This window comes from Dipodomys spectabilis, unplaced genomic scaffold, assembly GCF_019054845.1.
Source record: "Dipodomys spectabilis isolate Male_0828 unplaced genomic scaffold, ASM1905484v1 ptg000015l, whole genome shotgun sequence".
Lineage (NCBI taxonomy): Eukaryota > Metazoa > Chordata > Mammalia > Rodentia > Heteromyidae > Dipodomys > Dipodomys spectabilis.
The window spans coordinates 12,267,465-12,290,472 of record NW_024870692.1 but is presented as its reverse complement, the minus strand read 5'-3'; the positions used below and the strand labels follow the sequence as shown (position 1 = coordinate 12,290,472).

General features: G+C 38.9%; 1 protein-coding gene across 2 annotated transcripts in view; it reads left to right on the top strand.

Annotated features, from left to right (window-relative positions):
- Window positions 1-21,840, top strand: part of Eya1 (EYA transcriptional coactivator and phosphatase 1) — a 136,656-nt gene extending 114,816 nt beyond the window's left edge. For both annotated transcript variants that reach the window (XM_042666172.1, XM_042666164.1), the window contains exons 12-17: window positions 7,439-7,497; window positions 7,619-7,779; window positions 8,658-8,772; window positions 8,877-8,998; window positions 12,631-12,731; window positions 19,894-21,840. In XM_042666172.1, the coding sequence (XP_042522106.1) occupies window positions 7,439-7,497; window positions 7,619-7,779; window positions 8,658-8,772; window positions 8,877-8,998; window positions 12,631-12,731; window positions 19,894-19,974 (639 nt within the window). In that variant the 3' untranslated portion in view covers window positions 19,975-21,840. The remainder of the gene's footprint in view (window positions 1-7,438; window positions 7,498-7,618; window positions 7,780-8,657; window positions 8,773-8,876; window positions 8,999-12,630; window positions 12,732-19,893) is intronic.
- The last annotated feature ends 1,168 nt before the right edge of the window (window positions 21,841-23,008 follow it).

The window sequence follows — 23,008 nt, the reverse complement described above, 5'->3', positions numbered from 1 at the left end:
TCCCTTTGTTCTTCATGGCTGTTGTTTAGCTGCAGGTAATAAGTCCCTTTTTCTCCTGCAAGTTAGCATTATGGTGGGAAAGTAGAGGGGAATTTGAAGGTCACCAGTATACCTCAGACAGATGACAGGCCTGCCAATGAGTGCTAGCTTGGACAGACACATACCCTCCTTCTCCTCTTGGCTTTGTGGGGGATGGGGTAGAGAGTTCATGCTGGCAGAGTCTTTGAGGTGACCCTTAAGCTCTATCCCACCTTCTTGACTGTGCCATGAGGGCTGGAGAATCCCTTTAGGTAGCAGTTGGGATAATATACTTGTATAGCAAGAAGTATAAATACTCAGAAACTCATTGCACAGGCTCCTTGTTACAGAACGACACAAGTGAAATCTTGGTTTCTGCAGAATGACCAACTTGTGGACAAAATTTCTTAACCAGAGGCTAGACTTGACATACCGAATCTAATTGTCAGTTAATTCAAAGCAGGGTTATTTAGCTCTTTCCCATCCGTGGATTTGTTTCCTGGTTCACCCTTTTCCCTCTTCTAAATTTTTGAATCTTAGATACAAGACAAGCAGGCCCTACATGCTGCTTATTTTACCTTATGTTTCCAAAGAAATTATCAAAAGATCTTGGGAGTCAGTTCTTAGCAAAGGCACAGTGGAAAATCATTCAAGTCTTATCACTCCAACACTGGTCACCTTTAAGTCTGTCTGTTCAATTTCAACTTTCTATAGAATAAGGACACTATACATAGATCCACAGGGAACCCTGCCCCCTGCCTTTTTCATTTGATGTACCACTGATCATCTAGCAAATACATACATACGTACATACATACATACATACATACATACATGCATACACTTTCAGACAACAGTTTGTCATCATACTCCTAGAGCTAACTATTTATATATGGATTTTCAGGTTCATGTTTAGAAATGTGAGGAATCCTTAGCAAGCTGTAAAAGCTCGAGGTCTCAAGCAGGTCTCTACATTACTCAGTAGGGAGTTAGAGGGTGACATTGTCCCCCAAAAGTACTCTTTACCTGACTTATATAACTGGAACCCCTCTGTACCCCTCACCTTTATAATAACAATAACAATTTAAAAATAGGTAGGTAGAACCATGGATGTAATTGCCTAATAACAGATAAAAAGGGACAAAGAAACTAAGAATAATTTCCCCCTTGCCTTGACCAACTCTAGCAGATCCCACAGGCCTGGGGAAGTCAGGACACAATGAAATTACTCTCCCTAGTGACTCTCTTCTTTCTTTCCTTATTCCTTTGTAAAGGGAAGGATTGAAATGATTAGTTGACAGTTTGGTGTTAGTTTTCTCATGGTAGATTTGGAACATGGGCAGATACAGCCTGGATCCGCAGAATTGGGATTGGTAACTTAACTTGTCCAAAGACAAATTTGTAACTTTTTCATATTGTTCCTTTTCATATCATGCAAACTGTCTCAAAAGCTTCACAGAGTCTCTGTTTATCCAGAGGCTTCAAGTTTTCTCCACGTTTGTGTGTCTAGGTTCATGTTCAGAGGGAAAAAGTTGCAATGGCTGGCAGCTTCGTCACTCTACTTGGCACAGATAATAAGACCCATTGTAACTGTCTTAATTCTTTTTATTAATTTTCCTCAACTAGCTTGAATCATATGGTGTATTTTTACATAATTATGGTACAAGTGAAAGGCTTGGGGGAAAAGTACAAGCACTACAGTATCAAAGCAGAATAAATATTTGCAGAAAAATTCTGCCATAACTTAATATTTTGCATATGAGCCCCTGTACAAAATCTGAGTTGTTCCTGGGGCTTGATCCAAAGGAACAAAAGTCTGTGGCCCACCCCTAGAAGGCCAGAGATGATGATGGATCAGAAAAAGGTCAGTTTGAGTTCTGATGCCAAGAAAAATGACAGAAGGGACCAAAAAGGCAGAAAAACAGTACAGCCAGAGTCATAAAAGCGAATGTGCAGTTGCCATGAGATCTTACTCCTTGTGGCTCTCTGCCCACCCGCTGCACCCGGGCTGTATTGGGCTGCCTCATATGTTGGCAGTGCTCCCTAGCCATCCATGGGAGCCATTTATAATCCGGCCCTGTGAGTGCTTCAGTGTCTCTGAGCTGAAGGCCAGTAGGAACTGAAACTTGCTTCTTTTCTTTGTTTTTCTCTGGAACACACAGGCCATGGCATAGAAAGGAAAGCTAGGCAAAGGTAAACACTGGCCATTTGCTTTGTGGTATTTGTCTGAAAGATGATGGCAGCAGCCTGTCATGGTAGAGCACAGGGTTGCAGGGTAGTATTGGTGGGCCCAGCGCCACACCTCAGAGGGTGGTCATCGGCCCTCAGTCACCTCTGCCTGCCATGTCTGAGACCTCATCTAGACTGTTCAGCTTCAAACCTCCCACTTAGGATGCACTGACTCACTGTGACTTTCCAAAAGCCATGCTCTCATCACCTCCAATCACACTCTCTCTGCACCTCCATCGTGGCCAAGACCTGGTGACCACAGTGGCAGTTCTTCAGGATGAAGTCTCTCTGAAGTGCCAATCTCTTCAGAGTGATGACAGGATGGGTTGGGGTTTGCACTGGAGGATTGAGGCCACGCATCCATGCTCCATTGGGGAATAGTGGGGACACTTTCACAAACCCTAGGCACAGAAGAGGAGGCAAGGGGGACTTGTTACACAGCTGCGGTCCTCCAAGCTACAAACAGCCAGGAAGTCCTTTCTTTGGTCACGACCAACATTAGAGAAAATGCTGTTGTGACCTTGGCAGAACCTGGAGTCTAGGAGTTCCATGTGTCAGTCTGGCCACTTACATTTTTTATATGCCAAATAAAGAGCCATGGCAATGGACAGAGAAAGGAGGTTTAGTATCTAGCTTGAGCAAGGCTACTGAAAGAAGGCTCTGCAGTTCACCTTCAGCCATCTTTGGGAAACATATCTGAATGTTAGGTTTAAATTTAAGGAGAAATAGGACCCAGTGACAGAGATATACATAAAGAGTCGCAGTGGCCTGCTCTGCTCATTATTTCAGTTCTGGTTCTCCAAGTCCTGAAGAAGTTGTTATTCTGTCAGCACTTGAGAGAAACAATCTTGTTCCCATGAGATGATTCTCCCTGCTCCAAGGGAAAGCCTGGCAGTTGTAGGTAATTGTTCTCTTTGGTGAGGATCTGCCCTGCCAGGCTGTTATTTCTTAGGGGTAGTCTCCATCCCTGGTCATAAAGATGCTATCAATCAGTCCTGTCTTTCCTGGAACCCAAGGGGATTACAAAGTGATTTTTAGAAAGAATGACTTAGAGCAAAGGCAAATATAAAATGGAGGCTGAGGTGCCAGGCTATTCTCATGCCTTTAGTTAATTGTGAGTTCAAGGAAACAGTCAGTGCTTTCTGGAAAACAATTGCAGTTCCTGTTAACAAATATACTTTCCATAGATGGGAAGCAGGGTTATCTCTAGGGTGAGAACATTGGCCTTTGGAGGTTTGAGTACTTAGCTTTCTTGTGAGGAATACTTTTAGGTTTCTTGTGAGAAGTTCCCATCTGAATGTTCAGCCTGTTGGCCTGAGGACACCTGTGAGTAAAGTTTAAATAATAGTCGTATTTTCTCACAGAGGCCTAGTGATGTTTTCCTCCTGTGGTCACTGATACTTGATGTTTTTTTCCCCTTTAAAGACTGGAGACCTTGAAGAATTTTCCATTTTAAGCTAGCATGCTGATCAAAGGTCCCATCCGGAACCCTACCAGTCCCTACTTTTTCCCCCAAGGAGATCTCAGGCCAGACACCCAGAGTAGATGTCCTTTGGGCACCCCAACACCCTGTGATGCAGATTAATATGTAAAGCATGCTGGCTTGGCAAAGGCCCTAGAAATGTAAACACTGTCCCAAGACTTGGATTTGCGAATTATTTCAACTCCTTAAAGCCCCATAGCATACTTTTGGAAACTTAATTTCAAAAGTGCTCTTTCAGCACTTTCAATTTGGTTTTGGAATAAGAACATATTTTCCCATGGAATTCTGTTTTGCTCTCTGTGTTGTAAGCATGTAACTAGGGATTTTTTTTTTAGAAGAATAGTTTGACACCTCAAAAACAACATGGTGTTTGTCTTTTGCATCTGTAGAAACTTCCAGTGTGTTCACATTCTGTTGCTAGCTTCAAGATCCCTTTCTGTATAAAACCAAGAACTCTAAGTGCAGCCCTGTTCTCCCTCCATTGTCTAATTGTGTGAGTTTACAGTAAATTTAGAGACTAAAAATGACCAAGTATAGATGGCAAAAGTGAAAACCTAAAATTAAGCTTAAGACAAACAAAAAGCTAGATGATTTCTAAAAAGCCAAAGGAGAAAAGTTCACCATCCTGGAGGGCTCTGAGTTCCAGGATAGCTGAATGAGGGCAAGATTTCTAATTTGGGAGTACACAAACCTAGGACAAGTTAATATCTGTGGCTCCACTGTGAAATAGTACAATGTTCTAATACTTGCCATTTTGGGGAAAATTATTAATTAATATTAATTATTTGTATGTGCATGCACGAGGATCAAACCCAAGATTTCCTCATGATGAGAAAAGGTACCTTCTAGCCCTAGGGATTAAGTATTATTAAATTATCTTTAAGTAGTTATACAAAGGTGTTGCAATTCAGCACACCAGTTTGTGAGCACAAGGCATCTTGATCAGTGTCATTCCTTCCATTATTCTCCCCCATCTCTCCCAACACCACCCACACCCTCAAGTTTCCTAGCTCCATTTTCATATATGAATATTATGATTATTAAATTTTTGTAGGTAATCAAGAGAATAATACTATAGTTTCTCCATAAATTATTGAGGAAGCTTAAAAAGCTTAAGCACTTACGCTATTAGTTGAGGCTCCCAGAAAGACTTAAAGCATGTGTTCTGTAGATCTGAAGTTAGTACGGTAGTATATTTTTCTGCTGTTCATTAAATACAGTGAGCAACAATTCCAACAGCATATTTACATAGTCATTTTTCATGCTTAAAGGTGCTAATTAGGCCTTTTCAAGAGTGTTCTTGACTTTTGAGTCATCCTTCATGAAATTCATTCTGTAATGAATTCTCATGATAAAGAATGAGGATTTCTTTGTGGCCTTTACACCAAACTCTGCTTTAATCAAATCATGGTGGACTGAATTTACTCTTTGCAAGTAACACTTTGAAGCTGTTGACAATTATAACTAACCCAAATATTGACCAGTTTTTCTAATGGGGTCTGGGAACAGTAAGTTTTAAATAAAGCTAGCAGAAGAAAATGTGTGGAGAAGGAGGGCAACTATGGAATCTTTAACCTAACTGTTCTTGAAGATAGGGACTTCTGTTAGTGAAGATTTACAACTGAACTAGTTTAAGAAAAGAGTCCTACTTCTTTTTCCAAACAATTCTTCCCACCCTTAATGTCAACCAAGAATTCCAGGTCAGTTTTGAGTTCTTGAATTAAATTCTTTCTCTTTTTTCTCTGTTCCCTGACTTCCTCCTCCCTTCTGTTCTTTCTCAAGAGAAAATTTCTCCTACCTGCCTGCCTGCCTGCTTTCCTTCCTTCCTTCCTTTCTTCCTTCCTCTTTCTTACTTTTCTTTCTCCCTTTCTTTATTTTTATTTTTTCCAGAACCCACATTGCTTGGTGGGGGGAGGGGAGGAAAGGTTACCAACAGCATAACAATTACTCTTCTGAGTAAAGATCAGAAGTTTTGTCTCCTGATTTAGTAACTCTCTAAACCTGGAGTAAGTAGGTTGTTGAAAATGCAACTATCATACCTCTCCTAAAATAAGATTAAATTGTTAACTCTGAGAAGTTCCCCACTGTGTTTTCCAAGAATGACCTGTTTTACAAATGTTAAATTCACAGTCAGCATGTGAGGGCTGCTAGCCAGGCTTTTTCTTTTTTCTTATCTGGGGTTATAGACCTCTAGAGAGCCTGGGAGGGTTACAAGGTCAAAGTCTTTTCCTCCCTGGAACTTGCTGCTTGCTGGGAGAGGGCTGCCTGGAAAATAGATGCTTTGGAGAAGAGGTTGGGGGTCACAATTTTAATTCTGTTAAGGAACAGCTGGTTTGAGTTTCTTCTACTTCTGTCTCCTGCTCCCTTCCTCACAAATCCACGGAGAAAGAAGAATTTGTTGAGAGGGAGTCAGCAACATAGAAACACACCTCCTATTACTGTGGTCTTTTACATATATGATCTTTGTTAGCAATCTGAACATCAAGCACTAGAGACAGAGGCTAGAGTTAACAAAATTAACTTGATCTGAAGCATGACCAGAGCCTTAGTCAAGATGAACTTTTTGAAAGACAGGATATGTGCCTGGAAATTTCTTTCATGAATATTTTAAACTAAAACTTTAATAAGTATAAGATAAATGTAAAGGAAGGGACATGACAAATATGAAAGCATCAGAAGGGTATGGGTTACTCGTGTCTGGACTAGACACCTTAGCTGGTTCCAAACTAGCATGTCTTCATTTATCTGGCCGAAGTTTATTGAGCACATTCTCTTTCTGGAAGCTTACCAGGAGTGGAGGTAGAAGCAGTAACATGTGCCCTGCTCCTATGCAGGCAGGTGCGCAAACATTCCCTCAGCCCAGGAGAGCGCTAAGCCCCCTCACCCCTCATGCCCCTGTGACAACCAGCTGTTCTAAACATTTCGTGTGCTGTTTAGGATTTAAAACTCAAGTCGGGTCAAAATAACATTATGCTACAATAAACTAATAAATCTAACACTTGGAATGAATAGGTAACAACACACTAAATTCAACCATTTTTTTAAAAAATACTACATATATGGTTACTTATTTTTATTTAGAGTTTGCAGTCTCCTGCTTCTCTCTCTCTCTTTCTCGCTCTCTCTCTTTCACTGTCACACACACACATACACACACATGCACACGCACACGCACAAAGAATAAAACTCTCATCTCTCAAATAAATGGCAAACCAGTAACAGATTTTCTGTCTGGGCTCCTCAGCACACTGGCCTGGGGCTGTGTTGGTGTGTGGCTCAGCAGCAATCAGAGGTCATAATTTCATTGGCAGTTAGCATCAGGTTTAATTTTTCTAGCATGTTACATTTACCAAGATGTCTGGTTCCAGTTATGCTTAGGCACTCACTGAATCAGTTCAGAGCAGCATGATGTCTTAGGGTACCTGAGGTTTATGGAACACATATGCTAATTGTTTTCAACCACTTTCCTTTCTAAACACAAAAATGTGTTTTCTGAAGTTGAATAACGGTAGTCCTTGATGACATTGCTTTGTTTCCTTGAGAAGACCCTAAGTAGGTAAAAATGTCAATTTCACAAGACTGCCACCTACTGATTGACATTGTTGAAAAACACTACAATTAAGGTGCTTTAAAAATAACTTGTTTTTTAAAATAATAAAACATAGGTGTTTCTTCAAAATTAACATTTATCATTTTAATTTCTTTTAGGAATGTGACCAAGTTCATATAGATGATGTTTCTTCAGATGACAATGGACAAGATCTAAGGTGGGTACCCTTAGCCCTTAGCTGCCCAACCGATGCTCTCCCCAGACTCAGCTGAATTGCTTGGCTGATCCAGATGAGTTTTCTGTTCCGTTAACTGTGGGCTTTTCTTGCATCTAAATAGCACATATAACTTTGGAACCGACGGCTTTCCTGCTGCAGCCACCAGTGCTAATTTATGTCTGGCAACTGGGGTCCGGGGTGGCGTGGACTGGATGAGAAAGCTGGCTTTCCGCTATAGACGAGTAAAAGAGATCTACAACAATTACAAGAACAATGTGGGAGGCAAGTGACTGCACCTGACACCCTAGTGGCATTGTGAAGATAATCCACTCTCTTTGGGGTTACTCCGGTTTGGCTTGAAGAGCTTTTTGAGTCCAGTTTCAGCTAACTAGTAGTTGTTTTGCTGTGATTTAGTGACAGGAATAGTCGACTAGAGTCAGCTGCTTTGTCTGGTTACTTAGTGGTGTGACCCGGGGCAAGTTCCTTGACCTCTCTGACATTCATTCCATCCAACAAAATGAGCTGGCCAACCACTGCCCAAATCACAAGTTAAGCCAGTATATTCCTTCTGCTGAGTAGATGTTGGGCTTTCCATTGTGGTTCATAGTGGTCAGAAGGGCTTTAGCAGAAATAGGAATGTGTTTGAATTAGTGATGACAAGTGTAGGGAGGAGATGAGCCTCTGGCCTGACTGGAGCCAGATGCCCAAATAATGCTATAGTGGAGACCTGTGCTTTCCTCTGGGCAGGACTTTTATTAGGTCACTAGGAGGGGGCAGAGTGGCCACCAGTAGATCTAGGTTTCTATCCAACCAGTTTAGAACTTCCACAGGGGAGCGGCAATATCTTCCTGTAAAATTAGCAAAAGTTCCAAGACTTGCTGTCCCTGCCAGGCCAAAGTCACCCTCCCACCCTGTACCCAGAGCTAGAAGCAGGGGAGAGAGCAGGGTCACCCCCAAAAAGAGATGCCTCCTGTCACCAGAAGGGATGTTAGGTATGTCACAAGATGTTCTCAATAAATGGCACACACATATGCAACCGATTGGTCTAGGTGAACACTGACTGTGTGTACTGCGTAGTCAAGGGTGCCATGGGAGTTTTCCTAAACCTTTCTTCTTAATAGAGTTCAGTAAGGTGGTTCATCTGTGCTTTCAATCCTCAGGTCTGCTGGGCCCAGCTAAGAGGGAAGCCTGGCTTCAGCTGAGAGCTGAGATTGAAGCGCTGACCGACTCCTGGCTGACCCTGGCCCTGAAAGCCCTCTCCCTCATTCACTCCCGGTGAGGCGCTTGCGGCCTTTGCTAGGACAGAGGTGTTGCTTGTCTGTGTTTGTTTTGGAGATTTATTTTTCAACAGTCTTTGCTGCTTCTTTCTGTTCTCACAGGACGAACTGTGTGAATATTTTAGTAACTACTACTCAGCTTATCCCAGCCTTGGCGAAAGTCCTGTTATATGGATTAGGAGTTGTATTTCCAATAGAAAATATTTACAGTGCAACGAAAATAGGTGAGCTGTGCTGATTTTTTTAATCACTAAATTTATGTCCTTCAGGTTAGTAACAATGAAAGGAAGTCAAAGCACGTTTTTTTCTTTCAGAAATTCAAGAGGTCAAAAATGGAATAGCGATTTTATTTTCAAAATTGGCTTTAGACAACAAGGGAAAGAAAAAGCATCATTCATGTTGTTAAAGTTATGAAATTTTACTTTTCTGGCTAACCTTAAGATCTGTGAACTTTAGCTGTAATTTAACATCAATTCGGACTATCTTTTATTCTTTTCTTCGACTATCAGTCAAAATATTTTGTAAGTAAAACAAATAGCAATATTAGCTAGTAATATTAATATTAAACTGTGCAAAGTAAGAAAGAGAAAACAAACCGTTTCTTCTGTTATTACTAAAAATGGGTTTTTGTTGTTTTAATCCATATGTACAAATAACTAAATTCTCGTGACAAATACAAAAGTTAAACTTCTTGCAAGAAGAAACACAGTTAAAGGGGGAAAGCCTAATATGAAATTTACACAGAGTTTAAGTTAATAAAGAATAAAGAATGGCATGGTGGCACACACCTGCCATTCCAACCATGTGGGATGCAGAGGTAAGAAGATTGTGGTTCCAGGCCAGTGTGGGCAAAATTATCAAGAAACCCTAATCTGGGGGGCAGGAGGCATGGCTCAAGTGCATGAGGACCTGAGTTCAAGCTGCAGTACCACTGGGGGGAAATCGTAAAAGTAAAAGCTACATGCAATGGCCAAGAAATCATTGGCTCACAGGCATTGGGAGGCAGGCATAGTGAATGTGAAAGCAAGGAGACGAAATGACATTTGAGCTGCATATATAGAAGGCTAAATAAGAATTTACCAGGCAGATGTGCTAATGGGATTAATGGACAGAAAAAAAAAAAAAGAACTTCCCTGCTAAGGAACTTGCATGTGGTCCTAAGCCATTGGTGTGCAATACTCACGAAAAGCCAAAGTTGGAAGGGTAGACTTAGGTGTTGTCATCTACTCACCTACAAAAAATGAATGGGATATTCATAAGCCCAGGGAAGGAGAAGGAACCCTAGAAGATGGGACACAGCTGGTTTTTCTTTCTCAAAAGAAAAAGAGGCAAAAATGGAATTCTGTACAGAGGGGTTACAATTACATGGGCAAGATAATGAGTACATTTCTTATCAGGCATTGTAGCCTCCTCCTTTGTTTCCCCTTCCCATCCAAAAATGGAATTCTTATAGTTCTATTGTCTATATTGCTATACTTCTCCTTGAGTATTTACTAAATGATCACAAACAATTGTGCATGCACTTATGTATGTATGACTTTACCACCAGACTTTAATATTCTTGAGGACCGGGTGTGTCTCATTTACTCATCACAATGACAATAACACCAGCACTTTTTACCCAATTAAACCCTGGTTTGGAATAAAAAAGATATAGATGCAAAGAAATAGTGGTATTTAAAAAGTCTCACACAGGAGTTTCTTTTAGGCACCTGGGTTAGTAGTGGTGTGATCAACTGAGGGAAAAGTGAGGTTTGATCATATGGTGCTACTGTTTGAAGAGCCCATTGGTATACAGGGACCCTCTCACACTGAAAATACCTCTTCCTGGTATTGTCAGATGACTCTAAGCTTCCTAAGAAAAGTCAAGGCAGAATGCTGAAGTATACAAAGAGGATAATATACCAAGTAGAAAAAGTTGCCCATTATAATCAGAAATGTGATATGCTCTCCTGTTTCATAGTCTAGCAGCCAGTTTACATTAAGTCAAGTGATAATCCTATTTTCATCTATATTACTAAAAGAGGTATCAGCACAAGAAAGTTCCAGAGAAGGCTATGTTACAGAACTGGAGCCCTTTGTCTCCTGGGAATAAAGTACAAATCATGTATTAGTAGCTTATGCATTGAAGTTTAATCTTAAATTGTATCATAATAAAAAGTTGTAATTGCAATCCAGTAAACACTGAATAGTTTTTTTAATTTAATTTTATTGTAAAGATGCTGAGCACTGCATATTTTTAAGTGAGTATTTTGTTTGAAATATGAGGCTTTCATTTGAGTATAAAATAAAACTTAGAATGAGAAAATATGTGGTGGCAAAAAAATTGCATAAAAGCCATTTCATTCTTCTACATTTTTAATAGGAAAAGAAGAGCTCAAAGCTCCTGTGGTTATTGCCATCTAATGAAATATATGTGGAGACAGTTAAAACTCCAGGAATTTTCACTGTAGGCAAAATGCTAGTGTCGTAGAGGAAGGAGCCACTACTACCTCATTTTGCACAGCTGTGTTGCTCTTTCAGTCAAACTGGATTCATCAAAGGGGATACTTTGTATAAAAACTTCTAACTAACTTCTAAAAGCCAGCTATATTTACTGTGAAAAATTTCCACATGACCAGAGATTCATAATCAAGCCTGTAGACAGTACATAGGAAAGCGTATTTAGGATTTTGTTTGTCCACCTAACAGACTTCATGTTTAACCACCAGTTTAAATTCTATTTCTCCACAAGAAAGAGGGGAAAGTTTCAGGCATATGTGGAGTTTTCACTGCACTTTATATTTTATACTTTTATATTCCACTGCACTGGTGTCTCTTAAAGTGATTCAATATTTCACAATTTAGTGGGCAACTACAGCAGCATTGAAATTGCATCCTTTGAATAAGACCGGCTCTATTTCATCTCTGTCAGATGCAAATGAGAGATTTTAGTGCAAAACACAAATATAAAGCAGACATTTGTTTAAGCAAACAAGCAATTTGTTCATGTGTATATCTGATCCTTATTTGAAAGAGGTGCAGGCCCTTGCTCAGCCATTCACATTTGAAAAGTAGAAACTGTCCCATTGTCCAGTAAAATGACCTTATTGGCAGCCCAGACTTGGAACACCAGTTTGTCCATCAGAGGAAACAAAGCATGCATTTGCTGCAGGGTTGTGCTGACAGCCCTAGCCTAGCTGAGCTGCTGCAGGAGTCCAAATAAGTCCCTCCATGGGAAAGATAATAGACAGATAAAGGTGTTGTATTACCTTTATCCCAGTTCTCCTCTAGAAAAGCCTTTATTTAACCTGAGATGCAGACATGAGGTCTTCCTGTAATACCCCAAATTACCTGACATTCATTTCAGGAGTTTTATGAGAATATTGCAAAGTAAACATTTTAGGCTTTGCAGATCTTTCAAGCTATAAATAAAGGGTTATACTAGTTCCAGTGTTTTACCTTGCTATATCAAAAATCAAGCCCAGCTATGTTGTTTTTTATCCTTCTCAGTAGTTTTTAGATCAGTTATTATTTTCAGAGTTTGATATATTATGAAACTGTTTGTTTGTAAATCATGTGGAAAGTTTCCAGAATTACATGCCTTTTAGTCTCAGCTTGTAGAATAATAATAAAAGTTTTACTGCAAATTGTGGTCTTTAAACTATGAAGAGCTAGATGAAATATTGCTAATTAATTCACAGTTTTTTAGTGCATGGTTCCATTTCTCATTTAATTGAGTGACAGAGCACTCCTAGTTGTTTTAGATGAACAGAGTTAAATCGGAAGCATGAACAAAGCACTGAGTATAAGAAGGCCCAGTTCTGTCTCACTGAGTTAAACTTAACGTTTCCTACAATTTATTTTTGTTCATTAGGAAAGGAAAGCTGTTTTGAGAGGATAATTCAAAGATTTGGAAGAAAAGTGGTATATGTTGTGATAGGAGATGGTGTAGAAGAAGAACAAGGAGCAAAAAAGGTGAGTCCCTAGCTGGTGCATCTTGTTCTATTCCTCGTCCTCAACCTTCTCCTGACTGAGTCATCTCACAAGGTTCACTTCTTGGCAAAATGGCAGTGTCTACAGAACCGGAAGTATGATAGAAGGGCAGAATGAAGGAGCCTACTGAAGTGTTTTACACAAGCTTAAAGGTCTTCATTAAATGTAGACTTTGAGGACAGAAGGGAAAGCTTAGTGGCGTAGTCATCATCCAGAATAGAGATGACGTACATGCTGTCCTCAGACCAGCGTACCTCTTCTTACCCAGGTCAGCCACTGCCAGGAGGCTCAAATCTTATCACTTGAGCCTTTGAAGTGTCACTTCAGAAAGCCTCTGGATAGGTGGTCTGAGCGGACTTGCAAGATGAAAATGGCTTCCTGCCCTGGAGGTCTTGATGCTTTCGTTCTATCCTAAAGTCAGCGCCTCCCTGCCTCCGTCACTCAGGGTTTTTGCAAGGGAGTGGGCCTAACTCGCCATTTGTTCATTACATTTCATTGCATTCCTTTGAATCTCTGTAGGTGTAATTCCATCATTTTCCTTAGCAGAGCCATCTCATCCCAGTCTTTAGCTTCATACTCAGGGTCTTCACAGTCTGGTTACAACCTACAGGTCTGATCTTTCTACCCCCTCCACCAAACCCTGCAGTGCAATTCATATGCTGACTTCTGTTTTAGTCCATGTACCGTTACTGTAACAAAATACTTGAGACAAGGTAATTCATAAAGAATACACATTTATTTGGCTCATAGTTCCGAAAAGCCAAGAGCACAGTATCAGTATCTGATGAAAGGCTGATGTTTTACATCATATCATAGTGGAAGGCATAACTTGTCCAGAGAGAGAAGGTATCTTGCCTCAGGCCTTCCTCTCCCTAAAAGCCACTTATGCCCTGGTAAGAACCTTGCCCTCTGGACTTCAGCAGGCAATTCAGTTCCCCACTCATGACCTTTAGGAGATGTACCTAAATCTTCATTTTCCTTTGTCCAGCATTTTTCTCCCTGCTGTTTACTTTCCCTGGGATAACCTTTTCCCTACTGCCTTTCTCTCTGTCCTCATTTGCTAAAACCCAGTTCACACAGGACATAACCTTACAACCTTGTACATGTTCTCTGCTTTTTCAGCTCAGTAAGGCTCACTGTTAGTTTAACTGGAGAAGCTCTAATGGCAAATAACTTGGATTCTTCATCCTGCCGAGGTTCAATTTATGGCTTTACTGCCTATCTGTTTTTCTTGTCCATAAATGGCAATAGTAATAGTGCCTAACTCTCTGGCCTAAGTCGAGTTTTAGATTCATTTAGGGTATGTAGCCCTCATAAAACAGCCTAATATATGTAAGCCAGCAACAAATGGTACTCATTATTATTTGTATGTCTGTTCCAGCAGCTAATTCTAAGCTTCAGAGGTAGAGACTTTTATTGCTTAGTTTGTTGTATGTAAACTGTCTTCATTTTTTATGCAACTTACTAAATTGTTATTCAGTGATCTATAAGTATGAGATTAACTAATAGCATAATTTCTCTTCCTCTTTGCCCCATACATTCATGGAAGTCCTTGTATGTTTCCACAAAGAATACAATTAAGTTCTTCTGGGGTATTCCAATGTTAACTAGAAATGGCAGATTTCTAATATTTCAGCATCACCAAAAGCAGCACTGAGCATCAAGCATGGCATGTAGTCAGATTGTTTAGTCTCTGGTGATACCTTGACTCACCTTCAGAGTCTCTGATTCCACAGGAGCAGAGACATTGATATAATTTTGTTGGCGATCTGATTGATGATTTTAGTGATGCCCTAGATACAGTGTGTGCCTAGGATTACAAACCTTCTGAGTGTGTTTGGCATTCATGGAACCCCTTCAGCACTAGATCCTGCCCCCGCCCAAATATTCCTCTTGTCTGCTAGTGCTTGACACACTTCTGTGGAAGTATTAGTCCTGACCTTCCCACTTCACTAGTGAACATGACTTTCATTGGGTTACATCTGTTAGCCCGTGGGGAAAGATTTTATGAAGATAGCCCAGCCTGAGCAAAAATTCCCAAAACTCAATCCTGGAGATTTAAAGAGAATATTTGATGGAAATCCAGAGGCTAGTTGTCTTCCTGGGAAAGTCACTGGAATCCCCAAGTCATGTCTAGTCAGGCCCTCCTGGTGACCAGAAGAGGCCTGGAACACATTTGCACCTCTGAGCAATGTGGAGTTGAAGAGTAATATTTCATGCTAGTATGGACTGGGGCCAGAGTGTGAATCTGCCTGCCAGGCTGGTCTTCTTCCTTTGGTTCGCCAGAAGTTTAATTTCAGGAGAAACTTGTCATAGTGTGGCTTTGTAGTTTGTGGTAGGTAGAGGAAGACTATGAAGGTAGTCACTTTAGCTGCAAGGAATACTGGTGAGAGCTTGTGAGGCCTATCAAGGTTTCTGTGCCATCCTTTCCTAAACTTTATGAAGAAATGTGGTCTTAGAAGTTAGTCTTTGCTGGACTGCATAAATCATGGAAAACAAAGGATTTGTATGTCTGATACGAGAATTAGAGGTAGCAGGAATAGCATATTTGCTCTTTGAATAGAAGTTAAAAGTACAGCCACTATTTATCTTTGAACATGCTATTCTTTTTTCTTTTTTAACATGGGGCATACCAAAAAGAAATTAGGCAGCTACTTACAAAGAGCATACTCTTTCAATTTTTTTTAAACTATGAATGAATCCTCCTAGCTTTCAAATTTGATTCCATGGATGACTGGATGTGGTAAACATACACAAACATTTGATGTCAGCAAGTTCTTTGCACCTTGAAACCTGCCTCTGTGTGTGTAAAATTTAGATTTTTCAGAAGATTCAGATTCCTCTTATCTTGCAGAGTGACTAGTTGAACTGTCCTGTTTGTTATTTGTTTTATGTCAATTCTGGGCTTGAATGCTGTTCCTAAGCTGCTTTTGGTCAAGACTAGTACTTTATCACTTAAGCCATAGCTCCATTTCTGACTTTTTTGGAAGTTAATGGGAGATAAGAGCCTCATGGGCTTTCCTGCCCAGGCTGGTTTTGAACTACAATCCTCAGATCTCAGCCTCCTAAGTAACTAAGATTACAGGCACTGGCACCCAGCCTGTTTTCTAACTGTCTAGCCTTTTTGAAGTTAATCAATACTTAAATGATAAGATTTAACACACAAGTATACAATAATTGGCAATAGACAATGAGTATCAGATATGGACAGAATTTAATTTTTGAAAAATATCTCTACCATTCTACAATATCCCTTATAAAGAAACTCCATATATAAAGAAATAAATGAAGGTAGCAATTTATGCTGTAGAATGATTGATTAATAATCTGAATGATAACTAACAAAAATTATCGCCAATTGTAATACCCTTACATCTCAGTCTTTATTTTAAGGCATTCGGTGGTCTAAATCACATAGCTAGAAAGTGGCCACACTAGGATTTAAACCCAACTGGGTTCCTCTGGCCATCACATTTATCACCATAAACTCACAGATAAACAAAAATAATTCATGTGCTTTGTTAGTAATATATCTATATAGTTTTCTACTTTCCTCTCATTTGAATTGCTAAATTGATAGACATGAAGTTCTATACATTTGTGCACTAAAATGTTTTACAAATCAATCTATTTTTCATACTTCACAAACAGTTTTAACTACTTACATCTTGCTTCTTGATTTCTTATGTTCTTGTAAAATGTACTCCAACACTCTGCTCTTTTCCATTCAGAGAGGTCTTTCATTTCCCTAAATAATGCTTGCTAAAGAGTGGTACATTTTATTTAAGTCAGAAACAAAACCCAGTAAGAAATTCCCCAGTTGGCTATGTCATTAAAGTGCACTTGAAGTCTGTTCTGTCATCCTGGGTCTTTTTGCCAATATAGTCTGAGGCCTTTCATAAGTAATTTAATCTAATTCCATAATTTGTCTCATTAAAATGCTTTTTAAACATAATTCTGTTCTCCTAAAATGGTATGCTTGAGTGACAGAATTAGACATCTGTCTAATAAAAGAAATCATTTCTAGAATAACCTTCTGTTTCAGAAATTTATTTAAAACTAAATAAGCATAACTGGAAAATATGACAAGCATCCATTTTCTGCATATTAACAAGGGCTTTATCAAAAATGTTCATTTTAATGTGTGCACCAACATTTGCTGAAATACAAGACAAAATGAAGATTCTGATGATGCCTAAACAGCTGAACTTAGAACATGGACTGCAGAGACTTGTGTCATTATAAAATCATTCAGTGATTTACTCTTAATGCCATGTCTTAAATTGGATTTCATCTTCTTCCTGAAAAAATTCACTTCTCTTTTGAGCAGAATAAGAGACATAAGTAGAAGTGCAATAATTTTCAAAGTGAGCTGTTAGAAAAATATATCTTTTGAAATCTCTTTATTTACAATCAGAAACATTTATACCTCCCTATGCAAACTGCTGAGAAATAACATGTTCATATGAAAGTAAAGCACGAATTGGTCTTTTTAAAACTACAGATGGGAATTATATACTTCCCCCCCCATACCTGCTCTTTTCACTTAGCAATCCATCCTGGCACTTTCCTGTATCAGAATATAGAGTGCTGCATCTCTAATCCTTTTAAGTGACTGCATCAGTGTTTCATTATATGGATATACTATTATTTAACTAGACCCCTCAGGCTAAACATTTAGATGGGTTCCAGTATTTATAACAAACAATTCTACAGTGAATGGTCCTTATGTGTACATGCAATTATGTCTGAGAAATAAATTCCTACAAAAGCAATACTTCCTATCAGAAAATATATGCTTTGAAATTTTGGAACCTTTTATTATTGTGTTTGGGGTAGTTTGGCAAAATTTAAATTACTTGTAAGCATTTGTGTACTCAGCTTTTTAAATGATGGATGTTATATGTGACCAGAGAGCTAAATGCAAAATATTGGATAAGAAAGGGGGGAAGGTTTTGCCTGTAGATAGTTGCTGCAGTGATGTGTCATGCTGGGCACCAGTGGCTCACATCTGTAATCCTAGTTAGTCATGAAGCTGAAATCCAAAGTATCATGGTTCAAAGCTAGCTGGATCTGAAAAGTCCTTCAGACTCCATCTCCAAAGTAACCATCAAATATAAGGGATGGAGGCATGGCTCAAGTGGCAGAGTGCCAACTGAATCAATAAACTACAACATAGGAGACATTACAATATTCAGGCACTGAAGATCCAGCCCAGATCTGGTAGGTATCTTAACCAGATATTATTTAAAACTTCTCCTCTTAAAGTCTCCATTTCTTCATCAGAATAATAACACTTTATCTCCCATGACTTAGCAGAGCTGGATACAAAATCTAATACATCACAACTATCGTCATCAATAAAATCTTTAATATGACTTACAAAGCTCTTTTAGCTAGTCTTGTCAAGAACATTATTCCTATCATTATTCCTACCTAGCCAGAGTTCTACCAATAAATTTCTCCTTATCTTCTGTGCCCTGACCCACAGTTAGCAGAGTAATCTTCTGAATGCTCATCCTTTTATACCCAGCTCAACTATCACCACCTCTTTACAGGCATTTTCCTAATTCCCTAGGCAGAGTTAATCGCTGCCCTCTAAGAAGACACAAGGAATTTCCATGACTGTTGTACATTTCTACTATTTATTCACATAGCCATATGTATCTCTTATATACCTAGGCGTGGTCTTGCATACTCAGGTAATTCCTGAATTAATGTTATCTGAAGCTGCCCAGAGGGAAGTATCCTTATATCCCCAAAGAGATCTTAGGATACCCACTTAGTTTATTAATACTATGTAGTATTGAGTCCAGAAAGATCTATATTTGATATTAGAATTCAGTATATGATTTTGTTAATAGATGTACTTAATAGTTTGAATGTAGTATATAACAGCTATGTGATCTATATCAGAATAGTAGCTTTCATTATCTACAAATGAGAAAAAATAAAACAAAACCTCATTTTTATTGTTCACCTGTAAGTCAGAGTCTTTCCTTAGTCTAAAATGTCCCCAAAATTATACTTACAAATTTTACTTTGGCCTTTACATCATTTATGTGTGCAAAAAAATCTATTAATTTTCTTCTGAGAGGTGATAGTTACCTTTCCCACAGGAGAAAACTTTTTGTTGATGCATAAATGCTTACCATGATCCTTTTGAGCAGTTATAGTTTATTTCCTCCTCTATGGATTGAGGTAACCTGGTTTTCTCATTTCTGGTTTATTCAGACTTTTTACAAACATTTCCTTATAAGTTGATCTTTAGATTGATGGTTTAAACCACCACAAAATTCAACTTTAGCTATCCATTTCGAATTTTTCCTGTGTGGAAAAGTCATTTTAAAGTCAATGTAAAGAATCAAATGGTTGAATTATGGGAAATAATAGTTGCTTCATATCTGAGAAAAATTACATTTAGAAACTTGTAAAGTACTACCAACTAAGGAAAATGGCTTAGACTCATAAGATACATCTTCTTTTTTTTGTTTTTGGGGTTTTTTGGTCAGTCATGGGGCTTGAACTCTGGGTCTGGGTGCTGTCCCTCAGCTCTTCAGCTCAAGGCTAGTGCTTTACCACTTGAGCCACAGCACCACTTCCGATTTACTGAGTGGTTTACTGGGGATAAGAGTCTCACTGACTTTCCTGCCTGGGCTGGCTTTGAACCATGATCCTCAGATTTCAGCTTCCTGAGTAGCTAGGATTACAGGCGTGAGCCACCAGCACCTGGTGAAGACATGTCTTCTTCTAACTTTCATATACATGTTTAACTTTCATACACATGTTCTTCAAAATATGTATATATGTATGTGTGTATATATGCATGTGTATATATGTGTTTGTATATATATTTGAATAGCAGCTGTTTTCAGTAGAGTCACAGCTAGTAATTCATATATAAGTTACAGTATAGACCTACTTAAGAATACTCCTCACCTTCTTAAAAGAAGCAGACTCTAGATTACATTTAAAACTCAGTCCAGTATTCTTTGGGGAGGACTGAGTTCAGATTTTTGTTTTAAGTCAATGTGATGACAGCTGGCAGTTTTCACAGTAATGAAACAAAGGGATGCCAGGAGGAACCAGAAGGGTGTGTGATTAGTAACCTCCCTGACTTCACTGTGTGTCTGCCCCTATGCAGCACGCTATGCCCTTCTGGAGGGTCTCCAGTCACTCGGATCTCATGGCCTTACATCATGCCTTGGAACTGGAGTACCTGTAACAGCCACATGACACTTTGAAACTGCACAACTGCCCCATGACCAGGGACAAATCCAACAGGCCTGAGTCTTGTGTCAGCGCTGGACTCCAGAACTTAGTGATTTCAACATATGGATGTGCAGCTGCTGCTGGTCTTGACCTCTGCCCTCCTGGTTAATGGAGGAACACGTCTATTTCTTCAGAACAGCTGTTGACTCGAGTACTGTGAATCCAATGAAAATAAGCCATGAGAATGTTCTAGCACAGCGTACTGTGTCTTTGCCACACTAACTCCTGGTTCAAACCTGTGAAGAAAGGACCTGCAGACACTTCAGTTTTAGCATTTTCAATGTGACAGAAACAGCTTCTCCAATACAGCAGACTTGATTGCACAACAAAGACTGACTTGTGTTTCCTGAATACCAGTGGAAGAATTTCTCTCACAAAGGAGGTTTTGCGTTTACGTTTTTGGTGTCTCATTCCCCGGGTAATCTGTACATCTCTACTTATTTATGAACAGACTTGTCTTCAAAACAGAGTTGCTGAGGTATAATTCTCATTATCATACAGGTTTCCCACACAGTCTATTTTCTTTTTGGCATCAACAGTGATCGAAGGGACATAATGTTAAGAAATAAAGGATTAAAGGCTTTTGCCCAAGTACATGGCAAGTACTTTGAATTTTAGCACATTGCAAAGTAAAGTATGTCTAATTTAAACGTATAATATGTACATCACTGAGACAATCATGTACAGAAAGAATTTTTGGTGTAAATTTGTAATAATGGATGATCTTTTACATATTATTTAGGGAAATGATATTGAGAGGTAGTAATGCCTTGATAGTGAACCTTGAGACACTATGTGCACAGACTTGTGTGCAAGTGCCTTAGCTAAGTATTGGGTATAAATATGTAGATAATGGACTTTTTTTTGATGTTGTCAAGACCAAAAAGCATGGATGTCAAGTGTCAATAAGGATTTTGTTTTCCAAATCTTTCCCTCCCCACTCAGTTCTTCTATCTGAGATCTTTAATGCTGTTAGGAGGACCTTAATAAAATAACAGAGCAGTTTCTTAACTCAAATTAAAGTCCTCTTACCACCTCATTTTCTCTTTTTAACACTCATGTATTATATGTAACTACTTGGAAAATGATTATTCAAATGCTTCATCCCACAGAAAGAATATAGATGATAGATATATTTTATTAATAAAATGAATTGGAGACTAGCAGAGTTTTCATGTGCTCAGAATTATTATTGTGTCTGCATTTTGTTTATTTAGATAAAGGAGGACATTATCTGGAAATCAGCAAAACTTTTTCATTTCCCTTACATATTCTGTTTTCCTCCCTACCCAGAGACAAATTAATTGCCAATAGTGGACATGGCTTTGGTCATCACTACCAAATAAAACCAATACTCCTCCCTTATGTATTACATGACAAGCATAAATTGAGGAAATAAGAATTGTCACTTTTGTCACACCATAGGAAAGTTTCTCCAAAAGTGATTTCTATGGAAATAGAAATCTCATCTAAAACTTTCCATTACCATGAAATCACTTTTTGGATAAATTTTCTTTATTATTATATTGAGGAGAGGGGAGGGAGGAGTCACCAGCTTTGACTCAGAGTAAACAATGACTCCATCTTTTTATTCCCCTCAAGTTTCATGTTGCTGCTAGAATTCAACATTTGTGAATTTTCCAAATTGTTTAAGAATTGAATTAAGATTTCTTTTCTGCTTGAAGTTGAATTTTTTTACCCTTTTCATCTTACTTTTATTGTACACTGCAGACTGAAAATACAAAATTGATCTTGGCCTCACTGTAAAAAAAAGAAAAAAGAAAAAAAAAGTGTGTTGTGTCCGCAATTGTGTACAGAAGTTTTCTCCATTAATTTTGTGTTTAAATTAATAAAATTGATTTGTGAAGGACTGTACACTCCTTGAATATCAGAACCATCCTTTCCCCTTGGTTACACAAAGTTGCAGGATCTTGTTTGCATTAGGACACTCAAAAATCCAGCAAAAGGAAGTCACATGAGCAATTCAGTGAGGGTTAAGCAGTCTTTAGGGGGACACACTGGAAAGCAACAGCTGTTTCTTTGATCACTGAAGAACTGCTAAGTGGAAAATCTCTTTACTTCCCCCAAAGCATATAAACTGGACTCTCAGTCACATTTATCTAAGGGAAACAGAATCTTAGATTATACGGCATAGATTTAGTCATTTGGTACCCAAGGGATAGCAATATAAAGTTGTTTAATCAACAACAACAAAAAGAATGCTCACAACACATATCTCTGCAATTTGCCAGATTAATCACTGACAGAAAGCTATAAAACTGCACAACTGGTCTTCCCATGAGAATTTTATCTCAGAAATATAGCATTTACCCAAAACATGAGTATCAGACATGCAGCATCTGACCCATTAATTAGCCCCATGATGTATATTTTTCACAGGCTCACACTAGGCTAAGCAGTTTGAATGATGAGGTGTCTGTCTTAAAAATGAAGAGATTTGGAGTGAAATCTGTAATGTGTGAGGAGTGATGGGATTATTAAGTTTTAACAGAAGAAAGTCCAGAAGCTGAGTGGAGGATACACATTCAGAGGGTGAATTTTCTGGAGCATATTTTTAACATAGCTTCCAGGATGCTGCACTGAAAGGGTGGCCCTTGGAGCATGTACATGACCCTCAGATGCTTTTTAGCATTGTGGAGCCTTAAATGAAGCCTGCACCACCTTCTTAGCATTGTCATTACTTTAATGAACAACATATTAGGCTCTAACTGACCAAAGAGCCCTGAAGCACCTGTACCTCAACTTTGCTCAGAACATTTTGAGTGCCAGAAATGACCTCATCCAGCTTCAATCCACCCAAATTATGACCAGCTCTGTATCTACAAAGCCTTTCCCATCATGATACTCAGCACTAAGTCCTTATTTCAATTGTTCTCCTTCACCCACCTATGCCTTCATAGGTAGTTTATATTTCATACAATAGACTTCCTGGGCCCCCATCATGTGACATTCTCTAGGTGTTAAGG